Source organism: Cyclopterus lumpus, chromosome 8 (assembly GCF_009769545.1).
Source record: "Cyclopterus lumpus isolate fCycLum1 chromosome 8, fCycLum1.pri, whole genome shotgun sequence".
NCBI lineage: Eukaryota > Metazoa > Chordata > Actinopteri > Perciformes > Cyclopteridae > Cyclopterus > Cyclopterus lumpus.
Genome location: NC_046973.1, coordinates 12,785,771 through 12,813,329, shown reverse-complemented (window position 1 = coordinate 12,813,329; position 27,559 = coordinate 12,785,771). Strand labels below are relative to the sequence as shown.

General features: G+C 44.5%; 2 protein-coding genes across 2 annotated transcripts in view; both read left to right on the top strand.

Annotated features, from left to right (window-relative positions):
- The first annotated feature begins 12,204 nt into the window (after positions 1 to 12,204).
- The window catches only part of LOC117735607 (nuclear factor interleukin-3-regulated protein-like), a 29,511-nt gene continuing 14,156 nt past the window's right edge, over positions 12,205 to 27,559 (top strand). The window contains exon 1 of the mRNA XM_034540319.1: positions 12,205 to 12,307. The gene's annotated coding sequence lies outside the window, so the exon portion shown is untranslated. The remainder of the gene's footprint in view (positions 12,308 to 27,559) is intronic.
- Positions 23,155 to 25,946, top strand: nfil3-6 (nuclear factor, interleukin 3 regulated, member 6). Its single transcript, XM_034540324.1, has 2 exons — positions 23,155 to 23,447; positions 24,021 to 25,946. Exon 2 carries the CDS (start codon positions 24,098 to 24,100, stop codon positions 25,292 to 25,294), a length of 1,197 nt encoding a protein of 398 aa, XP_034396215.1. The 5' UTR covers positions 23,155 to 23,447; positions 24,021 to 24,097; the 3' UTR covers positions 25,295 to 25,946.

Below are 27,559 nucleotides of genomic sequence, written 5' to 3'. Positions count from 1 at the left end.
GAGGCTGTTAATGGCAACGCAGAACGAGATGGATGAACTGATAGTAAGCACAGAGCAGACTTCTACGGCATCTACGGACACCACATCTCTCTCCAAAGACTCCATTCTGCCTAAAGATCAAGACCACACATCCATGGAGGATGCATGTTCTGATCCAACCGGAACACACCATGAAGAGTCGGATGAAGAACCTGAGGATGTTGACATTTTGAGCGAGAGGCAGGAAACTTACAGGGAAAGTGAGGCGGAAAAGAACAATTACCCAAAACAGGTACCTTCAGGCCACTCTGAAAATGAGACGCATTTTGACAAAGAGAGAGAATCCGAGGACATTTGTGGTGCTGCTGAGACGGACTCAAAACTAACCACAGAAAATGCAGACTGCGGCGATGTGGAGACAAATGCCCCGGCAGTGTCCAGTCTCCGTGATGATGATTTTAAGTCTGACGGGCCACAGGAGCTCTTCAAATCCGACGAACACACCACGGACGGAGCAGCCGGTCAGCCACAGGTACAAGATGTCCCAGCAGGGGAGTCCAATGGTGATGAAGAGCATGTTGACGCGAGATCTTTGAACTATACCCTCACAAAGTACAACTGGGTGAGGAGAGAGAGTGGCACCAGCAAGACCCGAGCTTCCCGACTCTCCTTCTCCGACGGTGACGAAGAGATGGCGACGAAGGACGAGCAGGGAGACGGGGTCCGGAGAATATCTACCGGTATCCAACAAGGGGAGCAACTGCTTCAACGTCTGCAACTGGTGCAGCTGCGTCAGGATGTTAGTATGCCCTCAAGCCCTCAAGCCGCCCAGCAGGTTGTCCAAGAGATGAGAGGCGAGAGGCTCGGGACAGAAGTAGATGACTTGAAAGCAAGAGAAGCCCACCTGGCAGGTGCAGATCAGGAAGAAGAGATTGTGTTGCACAGCGTCGAGAGCAAGGGAGCCAGGACGGACCTGATGGCAAAGATGGAAAAGAATGAGAGAAAAGAGGTCGAAGTGAAGGCAAGAAGGTCTTCGTCAACGACGCCTGTAGAGTCAGAGTCTCACAAGAGATACTCTGATGGCGATCACATTGGCGGCTGGGTGCCTGCAGACTTGCCTCAAATCGACCCCAATGAAACATCCTCCACACAAATGCCCTTTCTCTCCTCCTGCCACCGACTCTCGGTCGCTGAGACCTGCGTCGAGAGCCAGGTCCTCCAGGAAGACCAGCACCTGCAGAAAGCCGGCGGTGTCGTCAGTCTCGCAGACAATCCGGATGTGCTGGAGATCCCCTTCAAGAACAATATTTTGCTTGAGCCCTTTCCCACCAAGGAGGGCGCGGACCAGGGCAGCTGTGACTGGCATTTCTCCGAGCGGAAGATGAAGAAGGAGATAAGTCAGGAGACTCAGAGAGAGCTGGTGCTGTTCAACCAGGGGAAGATCCCAGGGGAGTACAGCAAAGGAGAAGTCCGACAGTTAAAGGAGACAAAACTGCTGTTTGAGGCATTCCAGCAGGAGAACATGGAGGGTCCGACGAGGCACCGGAAGCCCCCTGTGAAAGGTCGCGTGTACCCCTCTGTGCTGGAGCGCACGCGCAGCCTGGAGATGTTGTCACTCAGAATTTGTTCTGTTTCCAGAGCACATTCCTTCAAGCTGTATAGAGAGACTGAGACACATGCGGAAATCTTAAGATCGATGAGCCCAACGGGTGGTTACCGAGACATAACGCCTTCATCTCCCTACACAAAACAAGACAAACCCGCACACCTGTGCAGAAGCATGGACTCCATAAGCACAGACGTCTCTACGTCTGCTGTGGATACCAGGAGGGGAACTAGGGAGGGAAACGGGCCGCAGGAGTCTCCCATCCTCAAAGGAAACCCCTTCTTCAAGTTGCGGCCAGCCCTCGGCCTGAAGCCAGAAGTAGAGAAGGACATCCGGGAGGCCAAAGAAAGAGAGGAGGAGCTGCGCCGACAGAGATGCACTCTGTACGGCGAGAACAGGCGGAGTGGCGAAGACGGAGAGAGATCACGGTTTAAACCAATGCTCGTGCCAGGTTAGTCTGCATGGTCTGTGGTGGAATATGCAGCTCCCATTAGTACCACTAGTATCTAATGAACTATATATAGTACACCCCTCAAGGGGTGTGTTACTCTCCAAAACAAATACTTTCACTTTTGATACTATATCAAAAAAGAAATACTGTTGTTCCTTTAACTCTGTACTTGGATGCATAACTTTTACTTGCAATGCAGTATTGTCACATTGTTGCGTTGGTACTTTCACTTCAGTAGAAAACAGAGGACTTGTTCCACCACTGATGATGACCACGTGTATTCTTGTATGTTGAGGTTAGACATAGAGGTTAAATTGCACAATGTTAAGAATATTTCACTGAAACCAATCTGATCATTCGGATTAACAACACTGCCAATGCCATGAAGAGACATGAGTGGAAAATACTAAATAATTTATAGGTATGTTTCCATCAGGCTGTTCAGATGCATCATGGAAAAAACGTGCACGTCCAATAAGAGTCATTTAGATCTTTATTCATTGCACACCACTCGGCCTTCTGACACTCCGTCTGAGCACTTTAATGAGTGCCTCCCTACATTAGCATCACACAGCGTTATCCAAGGAGTCTTATCGACAACTTAGTGTCAACCCTGTCACAAGCGGTTAAGGGCGAATCCCTCTAGCGGCGGCCTGATGGGAGTCAGCAGATGCCAGTGGGCTGAGTGACAACATGGAGGCTACTGTCTGCACTCGAGCTCGAGCCAGGGGCAGTTCTAGTTTGGTTATAGAGTTGTATAAATACAAATGACTTCAGACAGTTGCAAGGTCTTGTTGAAAGCATGCACAGTTTGTGTGCATTTTCTTTCTTCTTTTTTTGTGTGCAGTTATTGCCTATATGCATGGCAGGAGTGCTTGGGGGCAGCCGGCCATGGAGTGTCTCATGATATAGCACCGAGTTAGTATTTTCAGCCACAGCGGCTGGATAATGATGTGTGGGGTTGACTCGAAGTGAGCATGATGAGGCTGCATGTGACAGCAACACAATATGTCTGGGGGGAAAACTGGGCTAAACTAAAGGAAATGACTCCTTCTTAAGGTCAAATAAGCTGTAGTGTGTTATCCTAACCAGCTGTGACACAGATGATGTATGAGAATGTATAACCCAAAATACACTGTGATGTCTTCACTGAGGACGTTTTCCCACAGTTTTGACACAACACGGACAATATAACCTCTCATAGAGTCAAATATACAGTGAGTAATGAGGTTGCATCCCATCAAAGCCGTTCTCATTTCATAGCACCCATTTTAAGCATGTCCACACCTAGAATAATCAATGAAGGAAGTTGCCTGTTCTCTAAAAAATTTCATATCGCAATAACTTTCTAAACTGACCGACTATTTTCTCGGCTGAAAAGACAACTGTTGCTGGCTAAGTTCATTGACTAGGAAACTAATTATGCTAATCTTTTTATTTTATTTTATTTTTTTCAGTTGCTGTTTTACTGAACAAAAAACACGAAAAAAAGAAAAAGACATAAAATTAAAAAATGAAGTAAATTAATAAGGGGTCATCAATCGCTCTTTACAATTTTTGATCCATTATTTTCAGGTCAGCTGAGAACATTACTCATCTTTTCTTGTGCACAGTCCATTTTCCACAGCGTTTTTCATGGGACCCTGCTTTGATCCTTAGAAAAAGAGTAAATTTTTCCATAGAGTATATTTCCTCTCTGGAGTTGGTGATGTATTGTGTGAAAACCATGCGAGCAAGTCTTCAATTCTGGGGAAAACGGGATTCCCGGGAATACAAGTCCAAACGGTTTCCTGTTTCACGAGAAACCAGGAAAAAGTAGTTCCAGTCTCGTGTTGACCAAAAAAAGGCTGATTCATATAAAATGCAGGTATCGCCACAGAAATATGCACGTTCTCTAAGAATGCCCACGATCAGCTTTGGCGGCCACGCCACAGTGGGAACGATGTGAGTTTGGCTAGCGTTGCTGGAGCGTAAACTTTCCCCGGATCCAATAGAGCAGTACAGAGTCGCTGATGTTAGCCTCCATTTGGAGAAAGTAGAACCCCAGGACTGGCGTCAAAAATAACATTTAACAAATCGGAAGCTAACGCACAGGTCACTACTGTAGGTAAGCTAGCTGGCGGCTACCTGTTGCTGCTTACGTTCGAGCAGACTAACAAATACGGATTAGTCTGATTCAATTTGTGAAATCCTTAATGGTTTTAATGGAAGTCCAATCCCTTTATAATGTGCTGATCCTTGTTTTCTGTCCTTAAGACGTCAGGAAACAGTCCCGGGGGAAGCTGGAACGGGTTTGGCCGCCGCCCTCCAAGAAAGACCAGATGAGAACGGAGCAGACACAGGTGACGAGCCCGGTCTCATTACTGTACACACTTCTTATTGGTGTTCTCCATTGCTCAGCGCCGGCGGGAACAAAGGATTCCATTGTGTTACATTGTCACTAAATAAAGGAAACACTACATGCTGTAATTGTGCTTATTGAACGTGAAAAAGGACATTAGATCGGACGTGTTCGCACGTCTTATCTATTTTACAAATGCACGGACTAGTACGAGTGTTTCTGCAATTGTTCTCAAATTTAGGAGATCAAGACAATGGAGCTGATCTGCCGCTCTAAATCTGGCTTGTCTTATCTCACAGCAGGAGCCAAAGGTTCTCAGAGCAGGAGGTCAGAGGGCTCCTCTGTGGCAACGCTGGGAGTCCGGCCTGATCAACGGGAAGACGTCAAAGGAAAAGAACTGATGATGGCCGCTGGGACTTCATCAACACAACAAATAGAATATCAACGATCTGCAATGCTAGTGCTGCTCAAGTCCAACATTAATCAATATAACCATAAATCCTGAAGTTCCAGCTTAAATGCTTTTTGTTTCTTCCACTTCTGCTTTGTGTCGAATATCCGTTTTGATAGTTTTATTCAGCACATAAATAAAGCAACCATATCACTTCAGCTATTCTATGATGTCATTTTCTATTTTTCGTTCTAGGTAAGAAGACAGAAGAATGTCTTTCTTCATTTTTCCCGCAGCAAATTTCCATTTGTTTGCTTTGAGATTTGAATAAATTAATAAAAAGAGCTCTGTAGCAAAAAGTGGATTCCACATTTTCACACATTGGTTGGTTGTTTATTTCCCTATATCATCACACTTGTTTGTAATGAATTTTTTTACCATGCTCACAATGATTAGAAGTATAAAAAACCTGATAGAATTCACAGTTGAGACGTTAAAGGGGCACTGCTTATTTGACACAGTAGATTCTGCTTACAGAGAGTTCTACCAGTAAAAACAAACGGCTGTATAACATAATATCCTCTGTGGCTGAGAAGGGAACTTTCTAAGGACTCAGGAAATGACCCCGATGATGTCATCGGGGTCATTTTGGGCATGCAGTTGACAAAATGTATAACAGAAGGCCTGTGTTTGAACTGGAGGTGTGGAGTTTCAAAGATATGGATGTTTATTGGACAGGGAGTTGTCTTACAAAAGACACGGTCCATTACGGGAAATGTAGGTGTTTTTGAGGCTTGACCCATATAGGTAACAAAAATAAAGGAAATCTCTTGGGCTCTTCCATGGATTTATAATCTCAGCTTTCTTTCTTTCCCAAGTGTTGCAACGAAAACCCTGCGGTCTAAATAGCATTTTCCCCAGAAACTAAGAAACTATCATCTTAAACCTCAAACAAGTTGAACAAGGACTCTTCCTATTACGATTTATTTCCTTTATGGAGGTTTTATATTCGTTAAACTTTCCTCGAGCCGAGATAAGCAACATAAAAAAAGTCATGATTGTAAATTTTCCCCATGAAGGTATACATTTTTCCCATACAACATGAATAATATAATACTTCTTTTGGTGCCCTCTAGAATTTGTATTAATAAAGAAGTCCTTGGTGGTACCATCAGAAAAAGTTGAGGAAAACATTCTAGTCGACCAGGGATCCCATTTCCTAGAGAGCGCTTGGTTTCTAATCTCCACAGAGCATGCAGATTATTTCATCTCAGTACCATCTGTCGGGCCAAGTGACTCTGCCAAGAGAGGAAGGACTTTCACCCAGGCTCGGATATCCCAGTGTAACTGGCCACAGTTCCCAACCCACTGGCAGCCGGAATCTACCACAAGAGGGCAGTATTGCCTCAACAATCAAGTCTTCACAATCCGGTCAATGGAGTGTGTAGTTATGAATATGGGTGGATATTGTCTTTCCCATGAGGATTTTAAGACAACATCACAAAAAGAGGACAGTACACACTTGATGTTTTAACTTCTCAACTGAAACATACCACCACTTTATCCAAATACATTTAGAGTGTGTTCGTATGTTCAGGGCATTACGTAGACGTCCGTTCACAGGAGTTATGTAACCTTTGTAATTGGTCCCATGATGACTCGCCGACTTTACTAGAAGTGAATATCAATTCCATGAACAAGATGAAGAAAGAAAAAAAACAGTTGCTTAAGAGCACATCTGCGCCATTTTCTTCAATATCTTGCGGGTGGTCATTGATTCAGATGTTTGTCTGAACACTCTGAGTCATTCATGAAGGGATGTCGATGTCATATGCACTGTTGGAGAAAAACATATAAGAAAATAAGGCTTACAAAACTGAGACAGGGAGGGAGGGGTGTGGGGGGGGGGCTAAATGTAGACAGTACAATCCACTCAGTGCTATTATTATGTCACCCCCAATACCCAGAGCTTTGTGCGTGGGTGCTGATGAGAGAGTGGAACAGTGACAGCTCTGACATCAGTGCTCCTCCGGCAATGTGAGATATAGGGCTCGACTATAACGCAATGGACAGATGATGATGGATGACTCAATCCCATCGTCGGGCTCCATCACCAGGGAGGTCTTACTTGGCTCCAAATTAAACCCTTCCGAGTTCTCCTAGCAGCACGGAGGTCTCACTCAGGAGACACGTTTGGATAATACAGAAACAAGGATAGATATGGCCATTAGTTCCATCAACAGCCCTTACGTTATGCTCCAGTTGTAACAACTGAACTATTTTTAGTTGAAAAAAAATAAACAGTAATGCATAAATGGTTGAAATGATTTTCTAGAAGTAACGGATAAATAGTAAGATGACGTTAATCTAAGCTATAAAAAAGTTGGAACAATAAACATAACAAATAATGAATAAATAGCTGAAATAGATCAAAGTGAAGTCGCTGTAATAGTTGGCTCAAGTTCTAGTACTTTATTTATCTAATAACATAAGACAAAGAGCATACATTCTGGAGTGCAGGCCCCGCCAACAATGCTAATTAAATACATATTATATATATGTTAAATATGTGTACATGCATATATACACATACGTATACACATATAATAATAATAATAATAATAGTACGCTTTTCTAGACACTCAAAGACGTACACATTTATGTATACATACACATACACACACATATATATACTCATATATACATACACACATATATATAAACACATATATATATATACATACATACACATATATAAACACACACATATATACACACACACATATATATATATAAACATATATATATACACATATATGCACACACATACAAATACATATAAACACACACACAGAGTGTGTTTATTTGTCCTCTCATTCTAAGGAGGTGAACTCGCTCCTACTTGGATAACTAAAGGAAATGAATGAAGACACATTGTGTAGCGGGAGCGTGAGGTAAGGACAGAATAAACAGACCTCAGATGGCCCTGCTGAGTTGGGCCATTGTCCTCAACACACCCCTTTATTCGCAGCCCCCCCCCCCCCCAACGCTTTCTGGCACGATGACAACTCAATTGTCTAATTCTATGATCGCACATTACAACAGTCGACAATAAAGTCAAGAAGACGTGCCCGAGAAGATGATGAGTTGTCAAAAGGCTTCAATTCTTCTTTGTCTCATTGCACTGGCTTCTTCTATTTCCAAAGCTAGCAAATGATCACTTTCCTTCAGTCTTTGGAAACATATGTTGAGTCAAACATCATGTGTGTTCCACAGAAGCTGTGCAGTGCGGGTTGAAAGAGTTCAAAATAACACACTTAAGTAGAAGCATGTCACCTGACCTACCTCCACATTTCGGCCCCTCTACACATGAGCTTCATAGGCGGATTTCACGCATTATTTCTTTTGCTGGATGACCGAGGCTATTTGAAAAATATCAACATGGGATGTGAATGGTGGTGTTTAACATTTATGATGAGGATGAAGAGCAAATTGACCGTATAGCTCAAAGATTCGAGTCACAAAACCCATTTATTCTGAGCACATATAAAGACTTCTTTGGCAGTTGCTTTACCTGCACGTCAACGTCCTCTCCACCTGTCTACATGTCTCAGCTGCAGCTGGGGCCGAATCGTTTTGGCCCAGAAGAGGTGGGTCTAAGAAGCTGTTTAGCCAATTACTGATTAAAGATATAAATGAGTGATATACAATTTAGACAATCAGCGTCCTAAAATAGGTTAAAGCTAAGAAATTGTTGGTTTCTTTTGTAAATAGACACGGTATTGTGTGTTAATTAGTTAGTATATTTATTTATGTTTGGACAACTATCTAAGATGCTTCATAACAAAGATCCGCCTGTGGTTTTAAACAGCATATTCATCTCGAACAAAGTGGAGTTTCTCCTGATTTTTTTTTTTAGGTTTGTATTAGAATATTTGGAAGATAGGTGGCTTGTGAAATCGGAAACTATAATTATTTTGGTGAATATGGAACGAGGGAATTGGTCCCAGTTCACTTCTCACATTGAAGTTAACGGACTCAGGACCTTTCCAAAAGGGGGCGGGACCAGGCCCGTAGAGATCACCCCCGCAGCCCCCGCACTGCTGGGGGGCCTCGCAGTGACAGGGGGCCTCGCATGGCAATTCTTTTTTTTAATCCAACACTAGCCAGCGCACTCGGCCGTATTGCGGCTAAGTGTCGGCTGTGTTCCGGCTCGATGCGGCCAAATGTGAGCCACCTTTGGTACATTTCACTGTTGCCATGTCTGGCCCAGGTGTAGCTGTTACGGACATGGGCAGATTCTGTCTGAGACATGGCAACCGGTTTATCGGCTGGCGAATCTGGGCCGAATAATGTAATAAATAAATAATATTACATTACGTAATAACATTAAGATATCCCTCAAAGTTGTCTCTCTCATATAAAGCTACACAATAAAAAAAAGTATTTTAAACTGGCTTTATAAGTTTTAAATAATAGTTGTAAAGGCAATCGTAACAGGCAACCACTAGGGCCTCCTGCTACGCGGACTGGTGTTATTGTTGGGCCGCGGTGCATTCTGGGAGAACTACGAGGAAATTTCTCTTGAGGAAAAATGAAACAGAACATTTCTGAATTAAATGCCAAACTTCCCAAAATTACAAGTCTTTTTCGACCAGCTGGTGAAGGATGCACTCATCTGCCAGAAGAGACGGGTATTGTACTATTTGCTATAGCTAACATTACCACGTAGCTAACGTTATACTTTGACAGCTGTACTGCTCTGTCTATGTGTTGTGCTTGAAAATACATTAACCTTATTAAACCTATGCTCTCACTATACCCCCTGCGCCCATTAATTCCTTAATTATCTCCACAACCACATCGTTGTTTAACTTCATTTCACGTTGTCCAACACTGCAACCCTTTTGAGAAGACAACGGCTCTGTACAAAATAATAAAAGTAACCGTTAAGTAAGAAAGGTCATTTTCCGAGCTAAAACTGATCAAAACATATCTCAGAAGCTCCATGTCACAAGAGAGGCTGTCAGGTCTGGCCATCCTTAGCATAGAGAATAAACGTGCGCGCAGTTTAGATGTAAAGAGCGTGGTTAAAGACTTTGCACACAGATTTGCTAAAAGACGCGCACATGTGTATTCAAATTCAAACCTGTAGAAAGTAGCCTACCGGTGTATCGACTATATGTAGGCATATTTGTTATGTTGTTGTAACATATGTTCTGTTTGAGCTGTTTGATAGGCCCTAGCATATGTTTTGTTTCTGTTGGAATACATTTGTTCTCTGTTTGAGCTGTTTTTTCTGATTGAATAAATTTCCCTCAAAAGAAAAGCTTGGGTCCTGTTCGTTTATCTTTGGATAATGACCGCTGGACAATACATTATCCCTTACATATGGGGGGGAGGGGGGGGCCCTCTCAGGTATTCTGCAGGGGGGCCTCATGTGTTTCCGTTACGGCACTGGGCGGGACAGTGGCAAAACCCACGTGACACAAAAACAGGAAACCACCCCTTGGTGGGTCGTCTCAATTCTGAATCCTCTCTGGAACCGCCTTTTCAAAGATGCACCGCGTTGCTCTCCAAACCAATCGGAGCAGGCTGGGCTCCGGGAGGAGGGGCCTTAAAGAGACAGGCGCTAAAACGACAGAAGATGACACACGTATATTCAGACAGTACAAGAAAGATTTTTTTTTTTTTTACCGTTAAAGTACATGTTCTAGTTATTTTGGGGTAGAAACAGAAAATCAAGCATTAACCTGGAAATGAGCATGATGTGTCTCCTTTAAAGCAAAAGCTGCTGCAAGTGATGAGGGTGTACATGCCAGCTAACTTATTTTCTTCAAACTATAATACCGTTTGAGCAGCTTGGAACTCTGTATCAGGCGGTGATGATTAGCAAATGCTGTAGTGGTGGAACGTAAAGCTCATTGATCAGGCTCTGAACATGGCTGATGTTGGTTAAAGACTGATTGGTAAAAAAAAAATGAAATGATCCAGACAGAAAAGGAAAAAAAACAATTAACAGCCTTTTTTTCTGCTAGAACCGCATTATCCCACCCACACCTCAGTCCCTTGGCCGCTGGCCTGGGCGGTCGGCTTTGAGCATCAGGGGAGCGGTTCACTTCGGGTGAAGCTCTTTCAACTATTCAAAGCCCCTGTCTGCACGGTACGCTTCCCTTGTGGCCGCTGCAGAACGGCCTCCCGTTCTATTTCGGGGATTTAAAGGAGAGACAGTATTTATCGCTCGACTCTCCAGAAAATCCCCTCAATGCGCTGCTCGGGACTAAGGATGCAGCATTACATAAAAACTAAAGAGTGAAGACCACATCCTCGATGAACGTTGAACCAAAAAAGGAAGCCTCCCATGAGAACGTGAGTAGCTCTGTGCTGGGGGGCTGTGGTGGGAATTAGGTCTGGAACAAAAATGCTTGTCATACAAAGTGTACAGCAGCTCAGACGGGCCCCTTCTTGGCCTCTATGAAAGGGAATGAAACAACCACAACCAATTACTCATTATTTTTGGAAATAAATAAAAAGATTAAAACCATCCAGCATACTTCCTGTATCAGGATTAAGTTGAGACTCATTAGAGATTTAAAATAAATGCAAGGTCAGGAAAAGCACACCGTGTTCGTTATTGTGGAAGGTTTTCCCCGTTGTTCCTCAGACCGGCCAATCGAGAGACGAAATCTGAGGCATCTGAGAATGTTTCATGATCATGTCAATATTTAGACCAATATTTAATCCTTCCGCAGATCCGCTGAAACTGCTCGACAATCCTGCCAGACTTACCTGCAGTGTCATTAGGCGTCTGCTGTGTTCAGCGGGGATTTGGAGGAGGAGATACGGTAATCTCCCATGAGCAGAAAAGGGATCTCATGAAACCGGACCTTAGTTGGTCATCGGAGCATGAGACGGACCGACGGCCACCTCAAACGCTTCGGCTCGCCATGTGCGGCGATCATTTCTGCTTCTTCTTCTATAAAGATGTTATTAATATCAAACTATCTGCACCTCTGTTTCTCTTTCTTTCTTTTCGCTTCCAGTCTGACGACTATGAGCCAAAGATCATATTTTGCTGATTCTGAAAAAATGGATTTATGGACACTTGACGGACGTTGTAGATCGGGATATCGCTATAAAGGTGCTTTACCATTTCTTTTCACTTTTCTCTCCTCTTGAAGTCAAGTTTGAATGATTTTTCTTCATGTTCGATGTAATAAGGTCTGTGGTTTAAGACGGGCTGAAGAGATATCTGTTCAGAGGGCATTGTTAAACTGTTAAACTGTCCAAAGCACACCCCATCCAAACCTAACTCTCCATTTACTTCTCTTTTGTATTCATCTTATTGGGAATTAACCAATTACTCAGGAACATTATGCAACATTGTGAAATAACGGTACTGCCGTGTGCCACAGATGAACTCTGGTACTGGCAGCAGCAGGAAGTACAAGGTCATAAAGCTCTCGGCGGTTTTCACGGCTGACTCGACATTTGCGCAGCGCGACTCTCGTGACCTTCAGCCATAGAGTCCAGGAAGCGGTAATCCCAAAGCCTAATTCACTGTTTCATTTGTAATGTGATCGTCATTCAGATTCATTTGGTGTTGATTCTTCCGAGTTTCATTCTCTATGATAAGTGGAATTCTTTCCTTCTATTGAGCTCAGGGTGTTTTGGTCTCAGTCATGATTTTATTCTTGACATATATCTCACGTCTCATGTCATTTAGTGTTTGTTTAATGATGAAAACCGAAGGTTGAACTTACTCTGGCCTGATCATTGTCAGAGTTTGGTGAAGATACTGCAACAATGGTAACCGATATTCCACCAATGGCGGCCGGCCGGGAACCTTTGAAGGCGAGGCTACCAACTGAGTGCTACGTAGTGCAGGGCTCTAATAGTTTGGTCATGTTTAGTTGTTCACCAAATATGGATCTGGAGGTGAAAGATGCACCAAGTAAAGATGTATAAATACGGGGAGACAACAAAGTATCGGGGACTGAAGGCTTTTTGCCTCAAAGGGCTTTTGTACGTTTTTTCGGGGCATTTGGGGTCTTTGGCTTTTTTTGGGGTACTGGGCTTTTTAGCTTTTTGGTCTTTTGACTTATTTGGCTTTTCTAGTGCTTTTGACCTTTTTGAGTTGTTTTTTTGCATTTGGCCTCGTCTTTTAAAATCCTAAAAACGGTTTATTTTCTTATTTTTTAATCATTCATATTTTGTAACCATGTACATTTTAACCAAAGTACAGTATCGGTTAAACAGAGAAACTGCAGACCATTACACCCGTAACGTATTCATATATGTCCACCTTGTTGCTGCCAAAACAAGGATCACTAAAGGAAAACAAACCAAAGTACAGGAGACAGGACTCTGGATGTGATCTGTGCGACATGGCTCAGAGCGGTTGTGCTCCAGTCTCTCACGCCAACCACTTTCAGACAGCGGGAGAGATTATTGAAACAAACAAAATTATGACTCACGCCAAAAACATGTGTCCATATTCAGGCAGCAGCAGGAAGAAGAAGAAATTCATTGTTTCTTCATTGTAAACAACGATCAAATGCGATGGCTGAGGTTCAACCGGAATCAAACCCTCTGCCAGCGCCGCCCCGGGTGAACCCGAGCACTCGGGACACCGAGCCACCGCCATGCTGGAATGAGCGAGGTGGAAACTGGGCCACCTATATCTGTTTCACCCTCTGATTATGAACGGATTATGCAACCGCGCAGCTTCGCGTTACATAACTAGCAACGGCCACGTTATCCTCCTCTATACGCCCTTTGTTTTCAACTTGAATTGTTCAGTAACGCCGGCCCCATTTTATCCAAGCCTGCCCTCCTGACGTCTAATCAGACAAGTTACGACATCCGCAGCTCCTCCCGCTCTGCTTCTGCTCCGAGCTGCAGCTGCATTATGACAGCGCTGTGAACCGGTGCCTGAATGAGACGGATGGGGTTGTTTACGCCAACTGAACAGCAACAGGGGGGAATGTTGTTCATCGAGTTATGCTTATAGCATTGTGCCGTTGAGATGAATTTTTGGTAACGCGGACAAACAAACGCTGAGAGAGCACCGAGGGGAAAATCTCCTCTTAAATCTTTGAAGTACAGTTTTATAAACTTGCTTTTTATTGCTTTGGATTCAGTCCATTTCACATCTTAGGGGCTGGATGAAAATGGGGGGGTGTTTTTGCTGTATTGTTTTGCCATCATAGACTTTATATAAGAAGTGGACGTAGTCGGCGTGACTAGTCTGGCCTTTTGCAACCAGAAGGAACACGAGGGGGCCGACAATGTTCAGGAACTGAAAACTCAACATGGAAAGATTAAAGTTGTCAGAAGAAAACACGGACAACTCCGTGGTAGCGGCCTGTCAATAACAAGGTAGCCCCGCCCTAAAGCATACTGTGCTTTATGGTCTATTTAAGTCTATAGTCTTCTATACAACCAGAGGAGTCTCCCCCTGGTGGTCTGTAGAGAGAATGCAGCTTTTAACACATGAAACATAGACTTCTATACAACCAGACAACTTGAGGAGTCGCCCCTTGACAGCCATGAGAAAAATTGCAAGTTTAAGACACTTCAGCATTGGCTTTACTTTTCAAAAAGTAAAAACATTTGAGACTTATTGTAAAAACGTAAAATCGTATAAGGTTACAAAATAGTTAGATCACAAAGATAGCTCTAATTTGGCTTTTTGATAGTGCGCTCTTTGGAAGCTTTCTGGAAGAAGCTGTCTGGAAGAAACATATACAGCACTCTCGGCATTATGTAATTGATATGATCTCATACACATCGGGCTCGAGCATCATCTGACCCAATTCGTATTTATATCAAGAGAAAATATTGTTGCGCTTTGGTCCGTCAGCGGCCACAAAGCTGCCGCATGTTTTCTGTCGACTCATTCTGCGTTGGATTAACTGTTGACTGCTTCGAATAGTCACCCTTTTTGTTTTCATAAATGTTTTATTATGAGATATATTGTGTTGTCAAAGGGAAGCGTCCAAAGAAGATTTGTATTTATTCATTTACAATATTTTGATTCAGTTAATACCACTCCCCCACCTCCCCATTCTCAAACGGTCCCGTATTTAATATTTCTTCCTCTCTTGCTAATAAAGTTCTACATTTCTCTTTTGAAAAACTCATCTTAAACTAAGAATCCATTATTGTTGTTACTGTTTATTTGCATATCTATGCAGCGTGTAGTGGGCACACACGGAGAGCAGCAGGCCGGAGTGTGCTGTTGGTCAACAGAATCATTACGTCACATGGCGTCTGCAGATGTCAGGATAACCCGATCCTTATTGTGAAGAACCGAGGAGTTTATAATAATAAGAAGAAGAAATTGCAACCTCCCCCCCCCGCCGAGCCTCCACGCCCACCAACATGCGTAATTTCCTTTATGAGCATTTCATAAGCCAGGCCGCCGCCCCGAGCGCTCGAAATTGGTTGCTTCGGAAACAGCGTGACGCAGTTCAGAGCCCAAGAATAGACGCGCGAGCCTCTTGGCTTCTTCCCCCCACGACCGGTCTGAGTGCATGTCCAAATGTTTTCCTTCTGATGTGTGTCGGGGGGGCCGAGGCTCGAATGATGCTGACATTTCTGCTGCCTCTGTGTCAGGGAGGTGAGCTGCGTGCGGTCTCCCCAGATAAAGAAATAGACTCACCTGGTGCAGCAGACTGAGGTCACGGCTGAGGTTTTATGTTAGGGGAGCATATATTACAGCCCATTACAAACCAATCAATAAACATTATACTTCTCATGTGCACGGACACGCACGCTCTGCTTGTTATGAAACCCCCCTCCCAAGTCAAACACAGTGAGTCACGGCCTATTTATAGCTCCCCCAAAACTCTCATGTGTATGGAGGCTACTGTGTGTCTGCAGTATAGACGAGCTGTTACATAAATGTGGCTCTGGTGCACGTCTCAGGGGAGCAGTGATTCATAAACATGAGCACGGCTCTCTTTTTAACTGCATTTTTCTTAGTCACCAGCCAAGCTGAAAACGAAAAAAAAGTAGCGAGGCAGCTAAATTTTGTTTTGCTTTTATACATTTTTCTAGATATAAATATTGGAGAAGGGGGAAGTGCGAATGAACATTTAAATGAAAGCTAGACATTTTTAGGAAATGCGCTTTCTCCCGTTCTTGTCGAGAGTTCGCCGAGAAAATTGACACCTGTGCACCAAACATGCGGCATCCGCAAGCAGCCACTGAGCTTATCTTAGCATGACGACTGGAAATAGCTAGCATTAGCTTTGTCAGAAAAGGTCGCTAATTTACTTTGTTTGTTTAATCCGTACCAGAAAAACACACTGTTTGTGTTATGCTATGCTATGCTAAGCTAATCAGGTTGCAGGTGATTTAGCTTCACATTGATACATGAGAGTGGCCTCGATCTTCTCATCTAAAATTCTTGGCATGAAAACGAACAAGCATGTTCCCCCAACGAGAAATGACCCGGTGCTACAGGACTTCGGTCGAGCGGTTGAGTTAAAAAGTGACATCACATATGCTGCAACAGCAGCCTGTAAATAATGTAATGTGTTTGTGTAATTGGAGGAAGAGATGGAGCAGAGTCAAGATAAACAAACGAAGAGGGAGGGTAAATGCCAACCACACGATTTGATGGAATACCACCATGAAAACTCTATTTGTATTTGTTAATATCTAATATTACTGACTGGTCCTCCTATCTTGCATAATGCCTGTTGACGAGTGTTATCACATGACATAGCGCGACATGAGGCAGAGCTGGATGATACTGTGTCACTGCAGTTTTCTACGGAAAAAGAAAAGAAGTGCAAACCAAGGGGATGGAAACAAAGGGAGGGACATTTAAAAAATGCGTGGAACGAAACACAGGTGCAGGCACAAGTTCAAGCTGAAGGTGGTCAGCGGCCATCTATGTGTGTCTCCATCCAACTGTCCTCCTCTCCGGACTTCCCCTGTGGCCTAGTTCGCAGTGTATTTTAGGCTCGTCCCCAGCCACCTCCTGCGGGGCTCTTTACGTAATGTGCTTTTGGACCCGCCGACTTGGCCTGACACCTCCCGGCCGACTCCCCGGCGCAGAGCCCCGTCGCCTGGTGTAAACAATCTCGCTGTGAGTCTCGTCACCGCCACCCACTTGGCAAGAGCAGGGCATGGGGTATTTATATCCACCCTGCTACCCACCACCAGGGCAGATGAATTATGAAGAAAGCCAGGATGCAAAAAGTATGCCGTTTGCAGGCGGGGAGAATCTCTCAATAGTTGTGTTAGCTGTCCTCTGGAAAACTGGTGCTTTTTTATTTTATTTTTTGACAACTTCTGCCATTGTTTTAAAAGCTTTGTTCAAACACATTTAAATTACCGTGACCGCCACAAATGTTCCAAAACCTGAGAACTATTACTGCTGATGCGGGACGGGGCGGAATTAATAATTATCAAGGACATTCCCTGGAAAGAGCAACGTAATTTGTAAGTATTAAAGCACTGAGAATGTCTCTTAAATCTTGAATAGAATTACAAGAAATTATATTTAATTTAGCTAATGATTATTTTTCTTGTTTGATCCATTTACTGCTTTGTCTATAAAGTGTCAAAAAGAAAGCAGTTAAAGTCACCCAAGGTGAGGTCAAACAGATGTTCTTGTTTTCTTTACCTTGCTTCCTTTGGGCAATATTATCAAGAAACACTCCATGAACTTTCATTGTTATGCAGATACTCAATTATATCTATCGATCAAACCAGAGGAGACCAACCAGCTCGCTAAAATTCAAACGTGTCTTGAGACATAAAAACATGGATGACCTGCAACTTCCTGATGTTAAACTCAGATAAAGCTGAAGTTATTTTACTCGGCCCTGAACACCTCAGAGATCAATTATCTGGTGATGTGGTTTCTGTAGATGGCATTGCCCTGGCATCCAACACCACCGTAAACAATCTCGGCGTTATCTTTGACCGAGACTTGTCCTTTAACTCCCACGTGAAGCATTTTTTCATCTATGTAACATTTAAAAAATCAGACACATCTTGTCTCAAAAAGATGCACAAAAACTGGTTCACGCGTTTGTTACTTCTAGACTAGATTATCAGGCTGCTCTAATAAGTCTCTAAGTCCCTCCAGTTAATCCAGAATGCTGCAGCTCGTGTACTCACAAAAACTAAGAAAAGAGATCACATTATTCCTGTATTAGCTGCTCTGCACTGGCTTCCTGTAAAATCAAGAATCTTCTCCTCACCTACAAAGCCTTGATTGGTGATGCACCATCATATCTTAAGGAGCTTGTAGTACCATATTGCCCCACTAGAGAGCTGCACTTCAGTTATCAAGCTCCTCTTTTATGGAACCAGCTTCCACTTTCAGTCCGGGAGGCAGACACAGTCACCTCATTTAAGAATAGACTTAAGACTTTCCTCTTTAACAGCGCTCATAGTTAGGGCTGAATCAGGTTTGCCCTGGTCCAGTCCTTAGACATGCTGCTAAAGGGCTTATAGGCTGCTGGGGGACGTTTTAGGATACACTGAGCACCTATCTCCTCTTCTCTCTCTCCTTAAGGACAAATGTACGTCTCTCCATTGCACATTACTAACTCTATTTCTTCCCGAAGTCTTTCGTTCAAATGTGAGGTTTTGTTCAAATGTGAGGTCCTGGGACAGGGATGTCATATGTGTACAGATTATAAATCCCTCTGAGGCAAATTTGTAATTTCTAATTTTGGGCTAAACAAAATAAACTGAATTGAATTGAATTGAAACCCCAATTATTTTTAATATCATGTCGGCTAAAAAAAGCACCAAATCCTCACGTTAGAAAAGCTAGAACACTTTGTTCTTTTTTCTCACAGTTTGAGTCTCTGACTGACTTTGTAATGTTTTTAAGCAAACAATTATGGTAAAAGAGGTCTTACACATTGATACACATTGCTACATGCATGAGGTCATGCTACAAGACTGGGCCTAAAGCTGGAATCCCTGGCTGAACATTGGAATAAATATGCTGCAATCTTCTTGTTTTGCACTATGCAGCTAGTTAGTCCGAGAAAAAGTGTGAAAAAGACAAGTCATAACCTTGAAGTCATAACCTTGCGAGAGGACGTGCTGGTCGTGGATACTTGATGTCTTTCTTAACAGGGATTTTATAAAGGAAATAAAGTAGTCCAGGAACATGTGGTATGAGTTTGGGGGTTAACTACGAACAACTACGGTTCATGTCTTCTTTTGGCGGCGGCGCTCGTCAACAGTGCATTTAGTTTGTCCCTCTGGCGTTTCGGAGAATAACCGCAAAGAACCGCACTTTGTGTCCTCGTAACTGGCGGATGTAGATTCCCTTTAAACAAAGGTTAATGGAGTCCGTGGACTATGTGCTCTTTAGCCATAGAAATAACGCTTGGCCGCTACTGTAGGTAGAAAGCTAGTTAGTATAACTAACTATCGCAGCTACGCATAAATAAATAAAAACACCAAATAGTCGCCACACTCCAAAGTCTCCTTTTCTCTTATTTCAAAGCTGCTTTCGCATGTCTAGGAATCCGAACCTTGACTGGCGTACCAAGTTATACAAGTGATAACTTGCTGCTTTGTGACTCTTGGGAACGCTGCCCTTTTATATGTGAGCGCACACACACTGCTCAGTTCAGTAAATTTGTGCGAGCTCCCCTGAGGAGCGGGATGTTTTTCAGTTGAGACAATGCGCTCTGTTTACAGCAGTATCTGCCCCACTCCCACCTCCCTCCTCCCCCCGCAGGTCAAAGCTACAAGGTGAGCCGTTCCATAAAGAGCCTGTGCTAGAATGTCAAGAATTCGGCTCAAACTTGTTGAACTCAAGTAGCGCACCCCACCACCCACCCCGTGTGTGAACATCTTCGCAAACAAATCATCACACAGCGAAGTCGTTCGGCAACACTTTTTCTGCTTCGTCTCTGAGAGAAGTGCTAAGATCCTCTTTCAAGGGCTTTTCTTCTTTTCTTTTCTTGGGAGGGGGGGGGGTTGTGAAGTAAAAACAACTCACTTTCTCAAGATGTGTTACATACAGACATTTCAAAAACTGAACTGAGAACCAAATGTATGGCGTAACTCACTTCCTTTTGCACGCATCGAACGGCCGTTTTGTGACTCTGCAGGGAGACATTCTTGTATGAGCGCGTTCAACACAAGAAATAATCACCTCAATAAAACTTCTGGTTTTGTATTCTCCCCATCCAAGTATGCAATTCCATCTTTACATCGTTATCTTTACATCGTTACAGGAGAAAAAGTAGAGAATTTCTCAGTAATAAAAAGTTAATTTATGGGTGTTCTGTGGTTTGAGTTATTTCAAAAACTGACAGAACCCGCTCATACTACGGATATAAAACGTACAGTTTCACCATTTTATAACAGGTGTTACAACTCTCGCCATTGTCTGTTTATGTGATGAGTCCTCCTGGCACTTTTTAAGTTAACCACCCACAGGTGGCGGCTTGCAAAGCCGACGTCCTACTAATGTAATATCCCAACGGCTTCTTTGTGAGAGCGGCCAGAAGGCAGCAGCATGGCCGGCAGATTGCAACGCTCCATTAAACACCACCATGAGCACACGTTTATTTGGTTTGCTGTTGGTACCAGCGATCCCTTTGCATTGAGCTGGGAGGTTCCTACAGCCTGACTGACACGTCATCACGTGCCCTCAAAGCGGTTTCCGCATTGTGATGCCGCGGATGCGGAGAAGGTTCAGCACGAGCAGCAAATGGAGCAAAAACACGCTGGGTGGGCGGATGGAGGCAGATGTTTGTCAACGTTGACTTATTTGTCACTTAACTTGCATACTTAAGTAACTTTTCCGTGAGGTATACATATCGTACAAGCGGTTGCATGAGGATGTGTTGCTCTCACTGGCGGCTGGTGGAATTTTTTTTTTGGTAGGGCCATCCAATCAATTTCAGCAAACATCCCAGTATGATTCAATGCAAAAAAGTATCAAGCATTTCTACTTTGTAGTTAAATATTTAACATTTATTCCAACACTGACATAATAAGGACATTCAATTCAATTCAATTCAGTTTATTTTGTATAGCCCAATATCACAAATTACAAATTTGCCTCAGAGGGCTTTACAATCTGTACACATACGACATCCCTGTCCCAGGACCTCACATCAGATCAGGAAAAACTCCCCAAAAATAAGCTTTGAACATCTTATTCATACAATTCAATTAATATATATATATATATATATATATATATATATATATATCATATAATAATATTCAGTATAATATGATATATAAATATCATCTAATGTAAATATACAATATACATATCATAAATATATTATAATAATATATAAATATTGTATAATATAAATCACATATATATATATATATATATATATATATATAAAATCTAATAGAACATATTTATATATTAAAATGTCCCAGTTAATTTTACAGGGTCGGGTCTTCTTGGAAGAGAAGCGCTCATGGTGGCCGTTGTCTGTTGTTAAAAAAGGCGCCTGTTGAGAACGCGCAGCTTTTGGGCCAGATGACTTTGGCCCAAAGTTGAACCTATTTTAGGACGTGGATTGGCTAAATTGTATATCACTCATTTATATCTTTAATCAGTAATTGGCTAAACTGTTTCTTAGACCCACCTCTTCTGGGCCAAAACAAATCGGCCCCAGCTGCAGCTGAGACACGCAGACAGGCAGAGAGGAAGTGAAGGAAAAGCATATATTTTGCGCAGATATTCTATTTTACAAATATTACTGGGTGCATTCCAGATCTCCAAAACACAAATATTGCACATTTGTATAATTTATAAATATAATTAATATTGTTATTATAATTTTTGTCTACTTTTTTTTTGTGGCTCAAGGTGGGTGGGGCCCCGCGGCCCTCTATTGGCCAGTCGCCACTGGTTTCTCTCTGTGCTCTTCTGCGGTGATGTTGCTCAACTGCTGTCGCGTTGCACTCAGCTGTTAGTCTCCGACTGTGAGGCCTTTCTGCATCAGATACGCATCAAAACCATTGTGCCCAGTAAATGGCACTGGTGAATTATCATCTTCTACGTCAAAATGTCTTAGAAAACACAAGCCGTGTTCGCAGTGATTTGCAACAGCCGTTATAAGGGAGAAGGTAACTCATTAACAGTTATAATACCTGCAAGCGGGACAGGTCATTCTGATCTACGACGGTCCAAGCCAACACACACTTTACCAACTTCATCTAACTTTGTTGTTTTTTTTCACCTTTGGACAGTGCCATGCTAGCCCCGCCCCCTACCCCATTGGTGCTATGCTAAGCAAAACTAACCGGCTACCGTTAGCATAGCACTGTCCAACGGCCTCGTGTTCAGAGAACCAAAGGTGGCCAGGCGGTGAGGGGTGAGGGCTGAGGGGCCCCGGCACTGTTTGCTCAGGGAGTTTACATATGTGATATGATGCGGTTCATGGTTCATTGTGTCCCGGTCACTGTAAAAACATGGGGTCAGGTGAGACCTCATGCCGCCCTCACACTCGGCACACGTGTTGTCAGCATACCAAAGACACATACACACACGCACACACAGGCAACCACTCAAATGCACTGCAGAGGATCAATGGCACATTATGATTTCACATATTGGGTAACGCACAAGATAACACTACTTGAACCTCTGACACCCAAAGTGCCGTGGATCATTATGCGTTATTATTATTGCGTGTGTGTATCTTGTGTTTTGTTAGGTACGACACATGACATAGTTTTTGCAGTGTTTTAAGCAGCAACTATGTGGCATGTAGCTTTGAAAACACACTATTTACGGGTTCCATGTATAGTTTCCCAAAAAGAAAAAAGAGAAAGCAGCTGCTGTCCCTTTAAATTCTCTTTGAGCTCAACATACCGGATTAGCCTGTTAGTGCAACTGTGTGTGCTATGTGCGTGCAATCTGCCATTAAGTCCTGAGCAAAGAGTGATCCGACGCCGGCATTTGCGCTAACAGGATTTATGTAATTTGTACGCCAGATGTGCATTGTTATTACACCAAGTAAAGAAATGTTTTTTAGATGTTTTCCAATCAACATGACGGCATCTCGTATAATTGTGTTGGCCAAACACTCATTCGCAGAGACAAAGACAGTATAGCCATGCGTTGTGATGCAACGTATATATTTCGGGGTCAGACATAAATCCACGTGGACATATTTTGAGTGCTGCGTAAAAAAAAGTAGTGCACCAATCACACTTGTGCAGCTTAGGACATTTTTGTTTTATCTCACCGCGTTTTTCTGAGACACCAAACAGACTTCTGAAACCCCCCCAAAAACGTATTATCCTATCACAGAGGGGGGGGGGGGCAAGGGGGCGGGGCAAGGGAGGTCAGATGATGATGATGATGATGGCGGTGATGATGCCTGAACTGGGGGAAGGGGGGTTGGGAGGGAGGGGGTGTCGGAATCACAGATGGAGGCGGTCCCAGAAAGACGCGCACACAAAAAGGGCCCCGCCGGTTCATGTGAGGATAGAGACCGTCCCGAGCTGAACTCGACGTTACAAATAGGAGCTGCGCTTTTCCAAGTGGAGCAGAGTGGAGGTGATGATCGTAATATGAAGTAACAGCGCCGAGGGGATCCGCAGTGTTTAAGAGAGAGAGAGACAGAGAGAGGGAGACTTCTTCCTCGGACCCGACGGAGAGACGTTGCGCACCGGCGGAGAAAAACTGATCCTTCTACAGGTATGATTATTATTTGTAATAAGTTTAGTAGTATTATTGTTATCATTATTATTATTATTATTATAGAAACCTGAGTATCATTTCTCTAAATAAAAGGACAAGATAAAAAAGTCAGATCAGAATAAGCTTTAAACAAGACGTAAAGGCTCCGGCTCTTCTGATCTCTTTTCAAACAAGAACACGTTTCGACGTTTTATTCGCTCGCGCTGCTGCTTAAAATAAATTAAATAAAAGTCGGTTGGTGTAAAAAAGAGCGGGGTCAGATTAGATAAGGACCAACAAAAAGATGTCCCCAACATGTGGGTCAGCGCAGAGCAGTGGGACCGGAAACCGATGACGGGCTTAAGAGAACAACCCCGACATGGAGGTTACACTTGTAATGGGCTCGTGTCACACCGGAATCCATATGTACTTCAGATTGTGTAGGTGAGGTTATGGTACAAGTCGCTCCTGTTTTACTGGAGAGATGTAATGGGGGGGGGGGGGGGGGTGTTACATAACGTTGTGTTGTAATGGCTCTTGCGTAACCACTAAATCCCACTTCTGATGTCCCTCTCTCTGTTTGATCGCCAGGTGGCACTGTTGCTGCATCCTCAGAGCGCAGCGAGCACTCGGTGGTTCACTCACTACCCTCTCCCTACCTGAGAGGCATGATGATGTATGAGGAAGAGTCCCAGCAGGTGATGGGCCAGCAGGATGTGGCTGTTCTCCAGACTCTTGAGTCGCCCGGGAATCCCAGTGGCGGAGGAGGAGAAGGAGGAGGAGGGCCTCTGTCCTTCACAGATGAAACCGTGTCCATCCTGACCTCCAGCAGCCTGTTGGCGCGCTCCCTTCTGGGTCGCACCTCGGCCGTCAAGCGCAAGGAGAGCCCCTCGTCCAGTGTGCGGCGCAAGCGCGAGTTCATCCCGGTGGACAAAAAGGACGAGGGCTACTGGGACAAGCGGAGGAAGAACAACGAGGCGGCCAAGCGCTCGCGGGAGAAGCGCCGCGTGAACGACATGGTCCTGGAGAGCCGCGTCCTGGCTCTGCTGGAGGAGAACGCCCGCCTCCGGGCCGAGCTGTTGGCTCTCAAGTTCCGCTTCGGGCTGGTCAAGGACTCCTCCAGCGCCTCTGTTCTGCCTCTCGCCCCCAACCACGGCGCCCAAACCCTGTCTCCCCACTATTACCTCCACAGAGGCGACGGAGGCCTCCACACTTCCTCCACCTCCCATGCCAACAACCAGACCGGGCAGCTGAGCTCCAGGGCCTCCAGGGACGCCGGCAACATGTCGGAGGACTCTGGGTTCTCCACACCAGACGGGTCCGGCGTGGGCAGTCCGATCTTCTTTGAAGACCGGCTGAGCGACCACGGGAAATTATCCCCGCACAGGGCGGAGGAGCTGGGCTGCGACCTCCATCACTCCCCCGTTAGTGTCCACCACACCGCAGGAGCCGCCGTGGGAAAGTCAGACTATGCCGAGGCGATATGGAACCTCCCCCACAAGCTGCGTTTCAAGAACCCCGGCTGCGGGGAGGCGTTTGATGCCGTGGGGGAGAGGCGAAGCCCCGCGCCGTCCGCAGCAGGACGGGAAGCCCCGAGAGAGGCCCCCAAAGGGCCGGGTGTAGGAGAACCGGCAACCACTGGGCACTTCGCCGGCTCCTGGCTCCAGCAGCTGGAGGGCGAGGAGAGCCGAAAGGGGAGGCAGTCCCCCCAGTACGGCGCCTCGGCTGCCGGCCTCCAGGGACCCAACGAGGTCCAGTACAAGCACGAGAACACTCACCTGAAGTCGCAGCTCAACTCTCTGAGCGAGGAGGTGGCGCAGCTGAAGAAGCTTTTCACAGAGCAGCTCATGGCCAAGGTCAACTGAGGACTGTGTGTGTTTGTGTGTGTGTGTGTGTGTCAGGACCACACTCGGCGTTCACGTGGACTGATAAAAGAAAAAGCTTGCAAGTCTAACGAACTGCAAGTCTAACGAACTTTTAACAATGTCTGTTTTTTTGTTTTTATATTTCGAATGCTGTATTGTGTTGTAATAAATGTCTCAACGAAACACTCAGTCAGGGAGTCTTATCCGTAAAGTTTCTCTCTATCCGCCCCACACACTGTGACGACCAAAACTGTGCACCAAACTGTTAATAAACGCGAGCTCCGCCTCCCGTTTATTGAGTGACAGCGGGCCCGGTCGGAAGTCGGCGAGCAGGTTTTGGTTGCGACATATCGCGATGGAGGAGGTGATCCCGCCCCTCTGCCCGGAGGCTGCGGACACACGCAGGAAATTAAACTTGATGGGAAATCCTCCAAAGAAAGGTTTCTTTCCTCTGGTTTTTCCTCCTCACTAAACCCTCGAGGCTCATCACTGGTCACATGGAGGATCCCTTCATGGTCTCCTGCCCGCGGCCCCTGAGTGCATTTGTTTGACCATGTTATCTGTACCCAGGTGATGGGGAAGAATTTAATGTCTGCCGTCTTTCATGTATACATTTTCATATTAACAAAAATAAAAAAAACATTTGACAAGACATCCTGGTGGTGATTACTGGAGGGACACAATACAAACTTTTCAGAAACAGTATTCTGTATAGCTCTGTGGAGGGGAGGTGTGTGTGTGTGGAGGAGGGGGGGCTCCGTGCAGCTCAACAAAAACAACCCTGATTATGTCATAACAGTGATGTCATCGGGGTTAACAGAGGGCTTTTGTTACAACGAACAGGGGGCAATGCGCCTCCAATGGAAGGTGCATTATGGGAATGTAACGGGAATAAAAGTCTTGTGTCAAACAAAACCACTTGAGTGCCCCCTTTAAAAATAGAAAAGACAGAACGATGCCCCACTGTTATGTAACGTCCATTGCTGCAAATACATAATACAGACAATAATGACCACAAACAATGCCGAACATGTGTTCCCCTAATAAGCGTTAATGAGAGAACAAGGACAACAAGAGGCTGACAAGTCCGAACAAATGCAGGGAGACAGAGAGAGAGAAAGAGAGACAGAGAAATGGTGAGACAGAGAGACAAAGAGACAGGGAGACAGAGACAAATAGACAAAGAGACAAAGAGACAGGGAGACAGAGACAAATAGACAAAGAGACAGAGAGACAGGGTGACAGGGTGACAGGGAGACAAAGAGACAGATAGACAAAGAGACAGAGAGACAGGGTGACAGAGACAAAGAGACAGGAAGACGAAGAGACAGATAGACAAAGAGACAGGAAGACAAAGAGACAGAGAGACAAAGAGACAGATAGATAAATAGACAGAGAGACAGGGAGACAGAGACAAAGAGACAGGGAGACAGAGACAAATAGACAGGGAGACAGAGAGACAAAGAGACAGGGAGACAGAGGATGGGGCGGCAATCACTCTAACATGTTTGGAAACCCTCGATGATGATGACTCGTGTATAGCAGGAATGTGACATAGATCATGTCATTATGCAATGACAACACAATGCAATGTTGGATCAAAGCCAAACGTGTTCTCCCTTGGCTTGGGTTGGTAATTTCTGTTTTAAAAAAAGAAGTCAGCAGGGGGCAGCGAAAACAACACCATCAGCACCGCCACGCAGCCCGGACTCTCGTGTGTCAGCGTCTACCTTTAGATATGAATCATACTCTCGGTATCACTGCCATTTGCTCTGTTCCTGCGGGTCAGCGAGGCAGTTGGCATGGTGACGATCATGGATAAATGCGGCGACTGTGCGCACGACTTGCGTGACGGCAGAAATGTGCAGGAATGTAAAAAAGGGGGCAATAGAAATGAGAGCAAAGAGATATAGTCGATGCGATACAGACGTCATCGCTATTGTAATATGTAACAATCCTCCTCTAATAGTTGCATTACTACAGAAGACATGCTTTTGCATGTAAACGCTCTGAGGGGAATATGTGACAGAAATAGATACATGATGTAATTATGGTGGCCCGCCTGTGAGCCCTCTAAAATGTAAGAATACAAACACTCTGGCCACAAATCTCCCAGAGTGAAGTGCGGTGACACGGAAAGGGTAACAAGAGGGGGGGCTGCAGGTGTGGAGGAGAAGAAGGGAGTCGGATTTAATGAATCTACTGCAACACGCTGCTGTTACGCTACCATCCTCACCCACATGAAAAGAAGAAAAAAACGCAACA

Bases quoted from the DNA above. Each gene is read 5' to 3' on its own strand.
- nfil3-6 (XM_034540324.1), top strand. From the start codon at position 24,098: ATGATGATGTATGAGGAAGAGTCCCAGCAGGTGATGGGCCAGCAGGAT.